This window comes from Vanellus vanellus (genome assembly GCF_965231255.1).
Source record: "Vanellus vanellus genome assembly, chromosome: 2".
NCBI classification, from domain to species: domain Eukaryota; kingdom Metazoa; phylum Chordata; class Aves; order Charadriiformes; family Charadriidae; genus Vanellus; species Vanellus vanellus.
The window spans coordinates 28,196,713-28,211,901 of NC_138906.1; the positions used below are offsets into that span (position 1 = coordinate 28,196,713).

At 42.0% G+C, this 15,189-nt stretch overlaps 1 protein-coding gene across 3 annotated transcripts in view; it reads left to right on the forward strand.

The window, feature by feature from the left end:
- PPP1R9A (protein phosphatase 1 regulatory subunit 9A) overlaps window positions 1–6,249 on the forward strand; it is a gene marked incomplete at its 5' end in the record, with an annotated part of 141,115 nt that extends 134,866 nt beyond the window's left edge. For 2 of the 3 annotated variants that reach the window (XM_082480012.1, XM_082480013.1), the window contains 3 exons: window positions 1,519–1,638; window positions 4,658–4,840; window positions 5,815–6,249. In XM_082480012.1, the coding sequence (XP_082336138.1) occupies window positions 1,519–1,638; window positions 4,658–4,840; window positions 5,815–6,027 (516 nt within the window). In that variant the 3' untranslated portion in view covers window positions 6,028–6,249. Of the gene's footprint in view, window positions 1–1,518; window positions 1,639–3,507; window positions 3,532–4,657; window positions 4,841–5,814 lie in introns of all 3 variants that reach the window. The other variant, XM_082480014.1, reaches the window with a different exon arrangement.
- Window positions 6,250–15,189: the final 8,940 nt, after the last annotated feature.

Consider the following 15,189-nt stretch of genomic DNA (forward strand, 5'->3'; position numbering starts at 1 on the left):
ATGGGAAAAAAAAAAGCACCCCCTTTTACTGTTAGCATTAGGTTGAGGTTTGGGGGAGGGGGGCTTGTCCTGCTCATAATTATTAGCAGGCCTTGGCTATCTTCTGGTTTTCCTATAGAAAATTCAATTTTAAAGACTTAAATCCATCTTAAGGCTGAAGCTTGCACAAAATAGAGGTGAAAGAAAATTCAGAGTACTTAAAAAGATGTTCTTCACACAACAGGAGGTAGAGCTGTTGAACTCCTGGCCTAAGAATGCTGTGGGGGCTAAAATTTTGCATATTATGGAAGCTGCTCAGGTTTTCTTCTCCTCTATAAAGAGTTGGTAAAAGCTGAACAGGAATTCTAAACGTAGGTGTGAGAAAACTGATCACAAAAGCATTTTGATGTTCTCTGTAAAGTTTGCAAGCTCTTAAATTAACAGTTCCTATACTGCTATTCAGATTTCCAGAGCGCAGTGTGGTACCAACATTTAATTGCAAAACTAAGAGGACCAACACTTGATATTTTTGGAAGACTTCTTGTTTTCAGGAAAGATAGGTCAAATATCTTGGGGGAGGATAAAAGGATAACTTTTTTAGTGGTGTTTTTGGCTTTGATGTTTGGATACATTTTTTTAAATTGAATGTCAAAGGTGAATTGAATTTGATATTAATTTAGATGTTAGAGTAGAATAGAGATTAGAGGTCTCCGTATCATCAACTATATATTCAATTTAAATGGAATATCATGGTGTCCTTAGGTGGGCTTTTTTGGTTTTTATGGCTCTCACTCTAATGCGAAATACTTATTAATTTTTGTCTTCCTCTGATGGTAATTTTGCTGTATTCCTGGAAAATATGTGCACGTTTTTGCTATTCTTTGCTGGAGGGTGTGATGTCTGTCATTGCATTGTTAAGAAAAAACAGTGTTTGTTTTATGGTTATTATTTCAGTAAATAACATTCAGTATCCAAAGATCTCTTTTACTTTCAATTTCAGTTTTTTCTAAAGGTATAGGCAAAGAGGGAAGATCCTTTCACTTTTCTAGGAAATTATTCGGAACTCAGAAATGGATTCACAGGATATTCTCCTTGCTCTTTCAATAGCATTTTTCACTTCTCTCTGCTAATTAATCCTCTGTCTTATTCTTTGTGCTACTGCCTGTGCTACGCTTGTCCGAAATATTTGGAGGACAGTAAAATGCTAGCGATTAACCCGCAGAAGCAGTAATTTAGCTCCAGGATGACAGCCAGCATCTTAAGAGGGAGTCTGGAAGTTGCTTTCAGACCCCTTTGCTATTCAATGAGGCATTAAGATGGCAAAGGTGTCTCTTGAAGTACACAGTGCTAAAAATGCTGTGTATTCTATAAATATTAACAATACTAAAAATTAGGCTTCCTCGTGTGTATTGTAACTGGTTTGGTGAATGATTGAAATCACTCCTGAACTATGCCAGCCTGGAAGACAGAAAGCAAATTTCCATTTTAGATGCACATACGAGATCGTTTGTTCATTCTGACTCATCTTTCTCTCCACAGAATTTCACGTTCAATGATGATTTCAGTCCCAGCAGCACAAGTTCAGCTGATTTGAGCGGTTTAGGAGCAGAACCTAAAACCCCGGGTTTCTCGCACTCCTTAGCACTGTCGTCAGATGAGGTATGCTGATAAAATTGTTTAAGGTGGGAAATAGTTGGGTTTTTTCTCCCATGGTGTTTTGCTTGATAATTACTCAAATAATGAAGGGATATTTTTTAGGCAGTAGAATGGGAGAAGAAAATTAACGTTGGTTTCTAGATTGTTCTTGTTCATATAATAAAGACTTGAAATAAAGGCCCTATGGTATTATCGTACGAAAGTAGAATGCAGTTAGTTTCCTAAGAGATGCTATATCCTCACACATTTTAATAAATTTTTCCTATATTTTGATATGTGCATGTGGACCCATAGATATATATGCACATACACTAAACTAGACATAATTGAGACAATTTTGAGATAATAAACATACAGTATATTTTGGTAAATGTAGTTGAGATGTACGGCACCTTCCCCTAGACTAAGTTTTACACTGATACATGAAAATAATAATGACCTGTACATGCAGTAATTGTCTGTTACTGTACCTGAATGTATGTATATTGATTAGAACGTATATGTGTTAATCCACTTTGCATTCTTTGTGCTTGCTTTGCACAGTGGATTTGAATTCAGTTACTTCAAACCAGAGTTTTTTCAAACGATGATAATGTGAAAAAGCATTCCTAATCCTGTAAATTGGTGACATAATTGAGCTGAATACAATATATTGAAGATACTTTTCCTAAGATACTAGCTTTGTAACTCAGTTGTCAGTGATGTTGCACGATTTGACAGTAGCTGACAATGTCCCCTCTGGACTCAGGATACCTGTGCCTTTGTTCTTTTACAAACACTCTGTAAGAACTTCACATTTTTCACATGAGGTTTGAGCCAGTTTTTTTTCTAGAGAGGAGGAACTCAGAAGTATCTATGTCTTATTTTTTAATGATAGTTAGGTTTGTTCTATTACTGCCTGCATGCTTTGCATGGGTTTAAAGAATGAGAACTGCTCCATGCAACCCCATTTGCCAAAATACAGGTCTACAAAACCAACCGTTCTTTAGAGATTATTTACTGCAAAAATTTATAAGGATCATAGAACAGTGCAGACAGGTCTGTATATTCTATGAATTACTGAAAATAACAAAGTCATTATTTACACTTTCTTTAGTATTAATACTGTCTTGATAATACATTTCATTCTCTTACCATGTTTCATCCCCTTTATATTACGTATTTTATTGTGACAATGCCCTGTTCCCAGTGGTATTGAATTAAAAGCTCAAAAATGCTTTCGTTTTGCTTGTTCAGCTCTCTGCTTTATCACTTCTAAAATACCGAGCCTGAACAGGTCTATAAAAATGAATGTGTTTTTTCCAGCCTCTGCTGTGTGCCAAATTGCAGCCTCCAAATCAGGCAGCGTGTTTAGCGGGTGCTGCAGTGGGAGCCTCTGCAGCCCCCCTGGCAGGGGATTAGGCCAGCGTTGCTCTTCAGCCTTCCATAGCCTATTGCTGCGAGCACTCCTTCGCTCGGGCTTCCCTGGCAAGTCTGACATGATTATTAGAAGGAGACGAAAAAAATTAAAAGGTGGGGAGGGAACCCAGTTCTTGCAGGTTGTTCTCTAATTAAGGAGCTTCTGCTCTTGCAATTGGAGCCATCAGGAAGGTTCCTGCCGGTTCTAGGGTGTCAAGACCAGGAACTCCAAGGGGGTTTCATTGGCACAGTCTCAGGTTTAGCTGCCAAATCATGTGTGTGCTGAGCTTTCGACATAACCTCTCTGCTTCTGGAAATAATTTTTTTTAAAGAAATCTCTTTGGTTTTGAGTAGCCATATCTGTTTGCAAATCTTGGTGCTGCCCTTGCCTGAACTTTTACATGCTGTTACATGTTCTGTATTTTGTTTCTATAATGCTTTTCTTTCCCATTTCTTTGTTGCTCCCTCACTCAGAGCCTGGATATGATTGATGATGAGGTGAGATACTAGTGTGCTGTTGTGGTGAATCGTGTGACCATCGCGTGGCAACGTATTGTCTCATTTGCAGATTCACATCTCTTGTTTTACGGTGTTGCGTGGCAAAACCTCTCGTTCGAGCACAACACGCAGATGTCACTGACTCCTCTCTCCTTGTCTTCAGTTCCCTTCTCCTTTCTGCTAAGAGTTTGCAAGGCCATAGCAAATTGCAGATATTGTGGTATGCTGGAAGGGGGAGGAGGGTCCGTGTCAGAGCAAACCCACCAACCCCAGCCCTGAGAACCGGACAGCCAGAAGCCAAGAGAGCTCCTCCCAGCATCGTCTAACCCAGTGTAAAAAGTGCTCTAACAGCAGACAGCTGCCGCAGCCTGTAGCAGCTGCTTTGCTGACCACGGCTGGGACAGAGTAGCTTTTGTGTCAGGCCCCGCTGGCATGCCCCTGGGTGGAATAAAGTGGCAGAGCGGGGACACGGGGCTGCCCCCAGCAGCTGACACCCCTCCTGCCCCTCCTGGGGGGCTGTGCTCTCCTCCTCCGCAGCAGCGCAACGGGATAAGAGCAGGGCCAGGGCTGTGGGATGGCTGTGTGTTCCTTACTGCTCCTCTGTGTCATCCCATAGTCTTCCATAGATAGTATCAGTCTCACTGGCTGTTTGATGTCATCGCTTTGAACTTTAGAGTGGTTTTGTGAGGTTCTTCTTCCCCTGGATTTCTTGTTTTATAGCTTAAACACATCATAAAGATCTGTGAATGAGCCCAGGAAGTGGAATGCGGAATTCATTGCGTCCTTTAGAAACGTTCTAATTTGAAGGATAAAAATCTTGCGAGGGAATGGGAACATACCTGTTTTGAATTGTGCCACCGGGCCATTTCTCTCCCTGTTTGGGTTAAAAAGAATGCCAGTTTCTTTTTCTTCTTCTGTTTGTGGATGGAAGACTTTCTGGGTACCTTGTACCAATTCTTAGATACCTGGTTACATACAGATGTAATATAGTAGTGTGAAATTGTTATTGTTGTAGTGTAAAGATAGTACAGGTATCTCTGCTCTGATGCTGGCAGTTTGTACAGAACAATGTTGTTACTCATCTGTGTTACCCTTTTAATAATAATGCAGCGTGTTTTTGTCACAGATCCTTGACGATGGACAGTCTCCGAAGCACAGTCAGTGTCAGAGTCGTGCTGTTCAGGAGTGGAGCGTGCAGCAGGTTTCCCACTGGTTAATGAGCCTGAACCTTGAACAGTATGTTTCCGAATTCAGTGCCCAAAACATTAATGGGGAGCATCTCCTTCAGCTGGATGGAAGTAAGCTCAAGGTAATTGACTGGACTTCAAGACTAACCATAGTATTTATTATAACTTTAGGTATTCTTAAAGGAATTAAGAATTCAGCCAGAAAGCAGTGAATCCCCATGTGTGGCATGGTGATAGACTGGAATAATAAACACAGAGTATAAAGCCACAGCAACACTTCAAGAAATTCCCATATGCGCTTGGATTCAGAAGCTTCAGAAGTAGACAGCATTTGCTCTGTGAAAACTCTGGGTGTATATAATGTACCCATATTTGCATGCGTAAATCATATAGCAGCACGTCTAACTGGTATTTACATGCATGTATTTCTCATCCAACTCTGTTTTGCAAAAGGGTGAGAAAATAGTAAATAGAAATACATTAGAAGTAGCAACTGAAAAATAGATTACTGGGGTACTGGAGGCATAAGCTGATACCAATTGTACTATGTTAGAACTAAATACAGTTTTGATGTATAAAGTGTGGACTGTTTCTTGTAGTGAAAATATGAGCCTACTTTTGTCAAAAATAATTAAGGGAAGGAGTTGTGAGAGGCTCAGTATATCTGATAGTCAAAGTTTAGTGTTTCCTTTCTGAGTTTTTTTGTTGGCGTTTCACTAACTTGAGGGGTTTTAAGAGAGCAAGTGAACTTTCGACTAAGGCATAGCAATGAGAATTGGGAAGTCTTGTTCTGTGTAGACTTAGATGACTTCCGGCAAATAGTTTAATCTTTATTTGCCTCATTTGATCAATGAAATTGACACTGGTGGTGGCAATGAGATCGAATTCTTTAATATTCTAGAAGTGGAAAGCATGGAAAGTAGTGCAGAAGTGTTTTACTTACACATCAGTAAGGTATCTGAGCCTGTCTCAAATTTGCTTATCTCTTATAGTCTTCTATCTAAGAAGAGTTATTACTAGAATATGAAAAAAAAATGTGATAGAATAAACTGTGTGAAATTATTTTCCTTTTTTAATGTTGTTTTCTGCACCTCAGGCTCTTGGTATAACATCTTCCCAGGACAGAGCAATCATTAAAAAAAAGCTAAAGGAAATGAAAGCGTCCCTGGAGAAAGCTCGCAAAGCTCAAGAGAAAATGGAAAAGCAAAGGGAAAAGCTTCGGAAGAAGGAACAAGAGCAACTGCAGAGGAAATCGAAGAAAACAGAAAAGTCTTCATCAGATGCAACAGAGGGCACTAATGAGCAGTGATAAGCAGAAGTGCTGCTGTGTTAGGAAAGTGGAGGCACTTCAAGGGAAGAGAAACTCATATCCACTCTGGTGCCCCTTCGGCTTTCTTGCATTCATTACACAAGAGTGTGTACAGAGAAATGGGGCTATACCTAGAATGACTAGGGAAATTTATATTGTGTAGTTTTATTTTCCCGCATATCCAGTTCACGCTCGTTGTTGTTGCCATGTGAAACAACCCCAGCCCTCGGTTTGTTTTGTTGTTGTTGACAGCTAACAGATTTCATATTTGTGTGGCGGTGTTTCCTTCCAAACTACTCTTCTCTATTGAGCTCTGTGTGTTTGGTCACTTCAGTAACCAGCATGATGCCGAGGAGCATGGTCCACTGCTTCACCTCTTCCGAACAGGATGGCCAGTCAAAACGATTGGTGAAGGTTTCTTCAGCTGGATAAAAGAAGTTGTGCTCTGTCTGATAAGAGTTGACTTAACTTTCGAACTGGAAATTCAGCTTCTTTGCGGTGTTTGGATACTCAGTTCTGTCTACTGGAGTAAGTTTCATCTTGCATCAGTACCTTGAACCGACACCGCTCTGGAAACACAACCATTCAGTGACTTCTGATACACTGGAGATAAAGACAGAAGAGTCGATATTCCCCCTGGGTGAAAGACAGGAGGTGAAACTCTTTCTGTTAACTGTACAGTAGTTAATCCAGGAAGGAGGCAAAGCCTTAAATGATTACGTGGGTTTACACAGAAATCTGAGGATAACATTTATCCTTTAGATATCTGAGCAAGGATGAATTTCTAACTAGAGCACAGCGTATAGATCTGTATAAATTTCATTGTGCTCCCAGTGTGTAGGCAACTTTCTTATAGCACACTCCGCTTTCTTTTTCATGTGTTTTGAACAGGAAACTGGGCTTATTTTGTTTTGGTTTGTTTTGTTTTTTTTTTCCAAGAAAAACACCACATCTTCAGATTCATTCTCCAGTAAGCATTGGGAGAATAAGCTTTGTGCTGTGCTGTTATGAAGCTGTTGTTGGAAACGACTATCAAACTTGAGTTTGCTGAAGATTTTCAGTTTTTACAGAAGTGCACTTTAAGAAGAGGAAGACGAGGGATTCTGGTTAAAATTAAATTCAGTACATTGCTGTTAAGATCAATGCTGCCATGGAGATGAAGGTTACTAAATCCAAAGCTGCCATGTATTAACTGTTTTGATTGATGTGTTTAAAGAATATCCCCACCAAAACCTGAATTTTTGGGCATGGGCTGTAGAATGTTTTGATGGCTTAGCAGTGGTCATATTACATCCTTCAGAGATTTCTCTTTTCCTGGTATATGAGGCCATCGGCAAAGCCTGCTGTGTAGTTTTGACTATGACAGAAGCAGCGTATAGCTCGCACTGCATGGTGTTACTCCCTCTTAAGAGCAGTATTAAAATATTCAGTATTTCTTCAAAAGAACGGACAGACAACAGGCAAATATCCACAACAAGAAGCTTACTGCTTTATAGTCAAAGCTAACTACATAGCATCGTTTATAGTTGCGAAACATTACTTCCCTTTCATACATCCTGGAAGTTGCAGTCTTCATCTGCTCATGCCAACCCATGAATTGTTTAAGATGTTGATGCAAAGTTAGAATCTTGAACTTAAAAAAGTTGCCGGTCCAAAAAATCCAAATACTGAATTCTTTTGACGAAAATGTTTGGTTTAGTTTGGCTCGGCTTCTCTTCTGCTCTGTACTTTATGGCATTCAGATTTGTGTCTGTAAAGTTCTCTGAAGCTCAGATTTGAAACAGTTGGGGTGCAATGTTTAGAGTTACATTTCTTTTGATCCTAATAATTTCTTTACATATAAAACGGTCTGTCAACTGAGAGAGCCTAGTTCGTTCAAAACTAACACACAACAGATCTACACAGCATTAGCTTTATTTTCCCTTCCAAATCCGATTTCTACAAGTTTCTGATGTATATTTTATTCAGATCTAAAAATTAAATTGCCAGAAGAGATACTTCCTGATATTTCTAAAAGCTTGTGATATGATTCTTGAGATAGATCACTGGCAAAAAAATACACCTGCTAACAAGAATTCCACACTGCAGTGAATCTTTCTGCACTCTTTGTAGGAGAAAAATTATACAAATGTTTAACAGCGTTGTAAAGCTAGCATTCTGTTATATTTGAGTAAGAGAAGTTACCTGAAAGAAACTGGAAATTTAATATTTTAAATACAATGTTGATAAATGCATTCGATGATGATTTTCTTTTTAAATTATGTTTACATTGTAGTAATGTTTAAGTGCTTGTATATGGTAATCTAAGGTGGTGTCCCTGCTTTATTTCTTTGTTTTCTTAGAAACCTGAGCAGACCCCTTGGCGTTATACATTGAGGTTTCATTCTTGCTGCTTAGAACAGTGCCTAGGTAATCTCTTTGTAAATCAGATTCTTATTCTGCAAAATAACTAATTCAACTTAAGTTCTTTAAGTATTCAGGGTTTTTTTATTGCTTTGTGGTAATGTTATTTTGTTATTCTCAGACACAAAAAAAAAAGGCAACACAAGAACCCAGCTTAAAAAAACCCAGTAGTTTAAATTTAAAATAAAAGCATAAAATGCATTTTGATCAACACCTGAAAACTAAACAAACCAAGCAATGTCAAGAGTTTTTCTCTTCTTTCTGTGATAAAAGAGATTTATGTGGTTCCTTTTATTAAGTATGGTAACTCATTTTTGGGACATGCAGAAATGTCACTGGATAACAGATGTAAAGACCAGTGCAGCTTGAAACTTTTATTACTGTTCTATAAAACTTTTAAAGTTGTGTTGCATTTTCCCCCCTTGTCTTGTGTAATGACACACAAGAAACAGAAGATACCGATGTCTCATCATCCTCGACTTGAACTTTCTCTAAACCAATGCGAAGTCAGACTAATGTGGGGTTTTGTGTAATAACAAGATACCAATATTCCATGCTAAATGACTGGAAAGACTTTCTCTTTTGGCTCACCTGCAAATGTAACTGTCGCCTACTTTGCATATTTCTTTGTGGAGCTAAAGCAATTTTGAGTATGCTGACCAGTCTGGCCACCTTTAAACCACTGTGCAGGCAGGGTGGTGTTTCCATGCCTCTAGCTGTGTGTCAGTGTCATCTTTACGCCTGGGTGACCGCAGCGGGCTGATGCAGTGACTTCTCCCGGGTTACGATGGTTGGCCAGTTCTGTAAACTCTGGTTCTGTTCATTGCTGCGGTATTGCCAGCTTGTCAATATATTGAGCCCCTGAAAGGGTGAAGAAAGGAGAATTAGCAAAAAATGGAACTCTGAAAAATAGGAAATAAAAGATAGGACACTGCAGATTACTTTAGTTCTAGAAAAGCTAGTGTTTATACTGGGATTCTGGAGAGGGTGGTAGCTCCGTATTCTGTCCACATTAGCCAAACACACTGAGATGACCCTCTTCCAGCTAGTATTTCCCCATGTGGGGTGGTGCACCCATGCAACTTGTGTGTTAAAACTCCCAATTCGGTTTCAGTCTGGCCGGGCAGATGAGGACCAGGAGGTGAGGCAGAAGCCCCACCTGTTCATTGCAGAGCCCGGAGTATTGCCCACCGCTGTTTGCATTTCACCCACCTGCTCTGAGCAGGTCTGGTGGTGATCACTGTAAGCGGAGCCTGTTCGAGATCGTAGGTTAGAATTGCACAGTGGAACAACAGCCAGTAATAAAAAAGCTGAACAGAGTTAAGTGATGTTTATATCTCAGTGTATACAAATGCTTTTGCACTTTTTTGACTTTTAAATTTTTTTTGCAAGGGTATCTACTGTGCTATGACTCTAGTCTGCTGCAGGGATACCACAGGAATCGAGCTTTTACAGGAATTACTGAGCAGCTTTCCTCTGAAGCTTGCCAATCCTCGGCTCTCATTGACATTCAGAAGTGCTTGACACTGAGCATCGGGGTTCCTTGTACTTCATTCCTTCCCTCAAAGCCTCCTGTCCTCCTGAGGTGCTCCACCTTCACCTCCTGGCTCCCTTGCTGGCAAGTAAGAGGTGGGCAATGTTGTGTGATTTGGGGGAATGAATTGTGTTCCACTTTTAAGTCAGAGAAAAAAATGCCGCTCTTGTTACTAGTGCAGAATCCAGTTCTACAGTAGGGTGGAAGAGGATCGTCATTTAGTTGTGTCTGGCCAAGAACCATTCCATGTACCATCACAACACTGAAAATCGAAAGGAAAGGTTTGCACAGATTCATCTGTAGTTCTTTACAGAATGTGTACTGCAGTCTGTACTGTTTCTCAGTGCTGAAATTTAGGGGAAGTTTGCAAGAATTAAGTCTTGTCTTGATTTCTTAGCCGTGTGTTTACAGAGAGAAAATACTGTCAAGGCAGAAGTAAAACCTGATACTGCTCTTTTTAAGTGCGGACCCATCCCCTGCACTGTCATCAAACTAGGTGATAGAGGGGCTGGACCCTTTTAATAGCACTTCCCTCCTACAGTGCTCTCCCTCACTTGAAAACCTCAGGAAACCTATGTCGTGGTCCAAACCACTGAAAAAACAGACGTTTGAAAAAAGCAGCACATATTTAATTAAGTTGTAAGTCTTTAACAGTCAAAATGGGCACAGCGCACAGAGCAGTTACATGGGTTTGGTTTGGTTTAGTTTTGTTAAATTAGTGATTGAAAATAATGAAATCCATTAGTCTTTCTAGAAATGTTTAAGCGATTTGTGGCTTGATTCCCTCTTTTAATCAATATGTATGGGTTTGTGCGTGTAGATACATCTGCACATACATGGATATCCGTACAGAGCTACACTGCAGTTGGCACACGGGTGGCTCTGCATTCTGGGGCTGCAGGGACACGGTCCACCCGGTGGGCAGAGGGCCCCGAGGCCATCTGCAAGCTCAGAGGAGCAAAGCGCTACCCCTCGGTCCCACCAGCGTGCTCATCCCTGTCTGCGCTGGTAGCTTTGCTCACTCTTTCCTCTTGGGGTTTTATGTGTTTTGCAGATCAGAAGATTTTAAAGTTTTGTTAAAGCCATATACAGAATGGTCCTCGGTAGTTCATTCTGCATGTTGTTCTCAGTGTGTATTTTTGGGGGTGGGAGGTTGGCAGGATTGATCTATTGGAGTTTTAGTATTCTAGGAAGGAAACCCTTTTTTATATTTTAACCCTAACTATGGGTTAGGTAACCCTAACTGTTGGAGCGCTTTCGGCAGCTCGTTTTTGAGCAGGAGTGCCATCTGAGGTGGCTTACCCACTCACCACAGTGGAGTACGGGTCATCTGCAGACTGCACAGTCCCTTTTGTTAACCTCCTGTATGTATTCTACTGTATTTTTTCCTCCTGTAAAACTGATTTTTCCAAGCTGTGACACCTTAGTCATGACATTGAGCCCTCGAATCCTCCATTATAAAATGAGCTTTCTGTGACTAACTGGTGGCACTAACTGTGGGACTTTTGCTGTCGGCATTAAATGATGATTTAAAACGTGCAGTCAGTAAGAACTGGAAGGTTTGGTGGTAGTGCCTTCAGCTGCCCGTTTCTTTGGGAAGTTTGGACCATGTTAGGAACGAGGCTGGTCTGCTGTGTTGGGCAGGTTTCTTCTTCCAGAGCGAGGAGAGGTGAGGAGAGCTCGCAGCTCATGAGATCAGGTCCAACCCACACAACCCGGGAGCCTGAGCCTCCTGCTGGGTTTTCAGTGGGAGCTTTGTCACCGACACCAGTGGAAGCGGGTTCAGGCCCCGGTGCAGAAGCGTCCGAAGGAAAGGGGAGTCCCAGGGCACCAGATGTAAGGAGTAACCTGCCCATTTGGAAGTGGGGAGTGCACAGTGAACCTCTTCTGACTCTATACTTTCCCATACGCATCTACTGTCTGAACAACTGCTTTTGTATTTTCCAGTCACGTTGCAATGGTAACTCACTGGTCACTGACAAGTGTTAGACATATTGCTAGAAGACCAGGCAGCTACAAGACTAAAATGCACTGTGCTCACTGTAAAAATTAGCTTCTTACATTGTTTCTTTTTATATGGTTGAAGAGGTGTTTGCGCTTCAATTTTTTTTTTCCTTTTCTTTTTTTAAAGAGGTCAAATGTATATGAAGTGCATGTTATCCTGAACTTTTTGTTTGTACATCTTGGTGTCTGATCATCTGCATGAAAGACACAGTAGTGCCATGTCCGAGCTTGTTCTCTTGTGCTTGGTTGATATGAACTTCTCTAGATTGTTGAGTTTTCCCCAGAATAACTTTGGTTAATATTTAGTTATTGGGAGACATCAAAACAAAACATCATGGTGGCCCTTTGTTTTCTTACAGTTTAAATACAAACAACAAAGCCTTGTGGTTTAAAGTTAATTTGTTAGTGTAAATAAATTTCTTGCCAATGAGTATTATTGTTGTTAGACAACGAATGCAATAAAATGAGAAATCCTGAATCTTTATTAGAATTTGTATCGAGTCCTCACTTTCCTGCCCACTTGTTGGTCATTCCAGAAGAAATAATAAATGCTGAGCACAGCTGGACAGCTGTTGCTGCCTAGGTCAGACTTAGGGGGCGGGGGGAGGGACGGACCTTGCCCTGCTTATTGTTTCCTTCCTTCTGCTCAGTGCTGAGGATTATTGTAATCCCAGCTGCTGGCCAAATTGGCATGATTCACAGGCCTCCGAGTGCAGCTCGTTTGCAATCTGTAATTAGGTAAAAAGAAGTAAAAAAAAAAAACAAACAAAATAGAGCAAGGAAAGAGAATGGCCTTTATTTCTTCATATGCAGATGAAATGCAGCGTGCAGCCTTTTATGGCAGGTTGATGTAAAAATGGGCTACCTTCAAGCTGATGCTGGTCAATATTTGTCTATTTAAAAGACCTGGATTGATTTTTGGTACATAAAACATTCTACTATTTTACACTGAAGGGCAGGCTAGTTGCAATGGGCATTTTACACATTCAAAATACAGCAGCTCTTCCGCTGAACTTCTGCTTGAATGTCTAATATGTCTTTATTCTTTATTTACTTGATTTTAGTAAAGCATTAAATGAGGGAAGAGCGGAGGGCACAGACTGTCCAATTTGTGTAGTCGTTCCAGTGGATTTACATCTGGCAGAATCTAGGCCAAATACTCTGCACTTAATCCGTCTCGCCCAGCCTGTGTTTCCCAGTGGCCAAATGATAAATCTTGCTTTCCGCTAATATGGCCACTGCCTGCAAGAAGATAAAAAGAGTCCACAGTCCATGAAATTATTATCTTAATTAAAGTAGGTATATTAAGAGGCTGTTAGTCCAGGACTGACATGTACAATGTGTCAGCTCGGCAGCTTCCTAAGCCAGGAGCCATCTATACGTGTGTCCTTGTTGTTTGTGCAAGTCGCCTCAGACAACAGCAGTTTGGTTTCTGAAATGCCCAGAACCGCTCCAGACTCCACAGCTTGTAAAAGAGGATGGGTTATGCCCCCCTGCGGGTTGCAAGCCTGGATTTCCCCTACGCGGGTTACCTTCTAATCGGGAGGCCGGGCTTGAGGTGCATCTTCCTCTGCTGCTCTTTCGGTAGGGAGGCTGCCCGGGGTGTTTTATCAAGCGGGGATTTCACGCTGAGGGGCAGAAGCTGTACCCCAGCACTGCTTTTGCTGAGAAAACCCGTGCGTGCTGTCTCTGTCCTGCCCAGCACCACTTGAACACGCGGTTTCAATTCCCACCTCCGCACTGCGAGGCCGGGACACCTTAGGGGAGGTTGGCAGCAGGCTTGCCGCCCTCCTTGCCTCAGGTTACATTTCAAAATTTTACTGTTAGTAATAGCAGGTACTAAATCCTCCTATGATCTCCCTCCTCCTAAATGCTTTAGGAGAGGATAGGGCCCATCGCTTGCAGGTGCTTCTGTCTGTGGGCAGACCTCTGGGAAAGACTTCAGTGCAGGAATAGTTAAAAAAAAGGAGAGAAAAAAAAAAAAAGCCAGTGACAAGTGAATGCATTCTTTATTTTCTGAAAGGCCCAAACCGAGAAAAAAGTAGAAGTTTGACAAGATCCAACAACATGTAAATTTGCTCATTTGAAGATGTTCTAAGCCACTGGAAAATACGAAGTTAATGTTTGATGGGTTCCCTCTACCCCTGCCGAGGGCAGCGCTGGCTGTCACGCTTCCACAACCCCAGAGCGAACCCCGGAGCAGCAGAGCGACTTCTCAGTTGTTTCGGCTGTGCTACTGCCGCTGCTGCAAAACGCTAACTCTTTACAAGACGGCACTTACTTTACTGGAGAACAAATCGTGGCACAAGCCTAAAATAATTACTTTAAAATGCTAGTGCGGGACGCTGATGGCTAATCACCAACAAGCTAATAGCCCAACCTCTCCTTATTGCGAGAACTTCCTTCGGAGTGGTATTTTCTGCCTGGGCTCTGGGAACAACAGCTGTTCCTCACAGCTGAAAATGGATGACAAGTTCCTGTAGGAAAGCACGCCACTTCCCAGGGAAGCTGAAAACGTCCTGCAGGGAGAGAAGTTGCTAAGGAAGGAGTGACAAACCCAGAGTTACAGTAAATTACATTCTCGGGTGCATCGGTTGGCTGATGCCAAAGGCAAGTCCAGCAAAAGGATGAGACAAAAGCTCACGCTTCATGAGTTGCATGCCTTTTTTCTCTATGCAGCGGTGGAAGAACAGCAGCGAGGAAATGCTACCGCCTCAGCTGAAGAATGGAGAGGGGGTGGTGGCCCCCGGGCAGGTGGCATCATTGGGGGTTGGACTAGATGGTCTCCAGAGGTCCCTTCCAACCCTGACCATTCTGTGATTCTGTGAAAAGCCGCCCTGGTTCAGGGCCGGCTCTGCTCTGTGGAAGTCTGTGCAAAAGCCTTGAAACCGTGATCCAAACGGATGAGTCGCCGTCACCAAAGTCTTCTGCTGGCAGATGGTAAGCCCTGGGCAGCACCCAAGTCCCCAGGTTGACTACAGGCGTTTTGGAGAGGAGCTGTGAGCACAGTTTGTGCACAGACCCACTCACGCAGCATTGTGCCTGAGGGAGGAGGTTGATTCAGCGCATAATTAACCTTAAAGCTCGTGCCTCCCCCCTGTAGCCATCGCCAGCCACTTGCAGCACATCGTGTTTGTACACGAAACGTCACCACCACCACCACCCGCTATTGCCACGCAGGGGTGAGGGACCTGTCTGGCATGGCAGGAGTGGCACCAGGA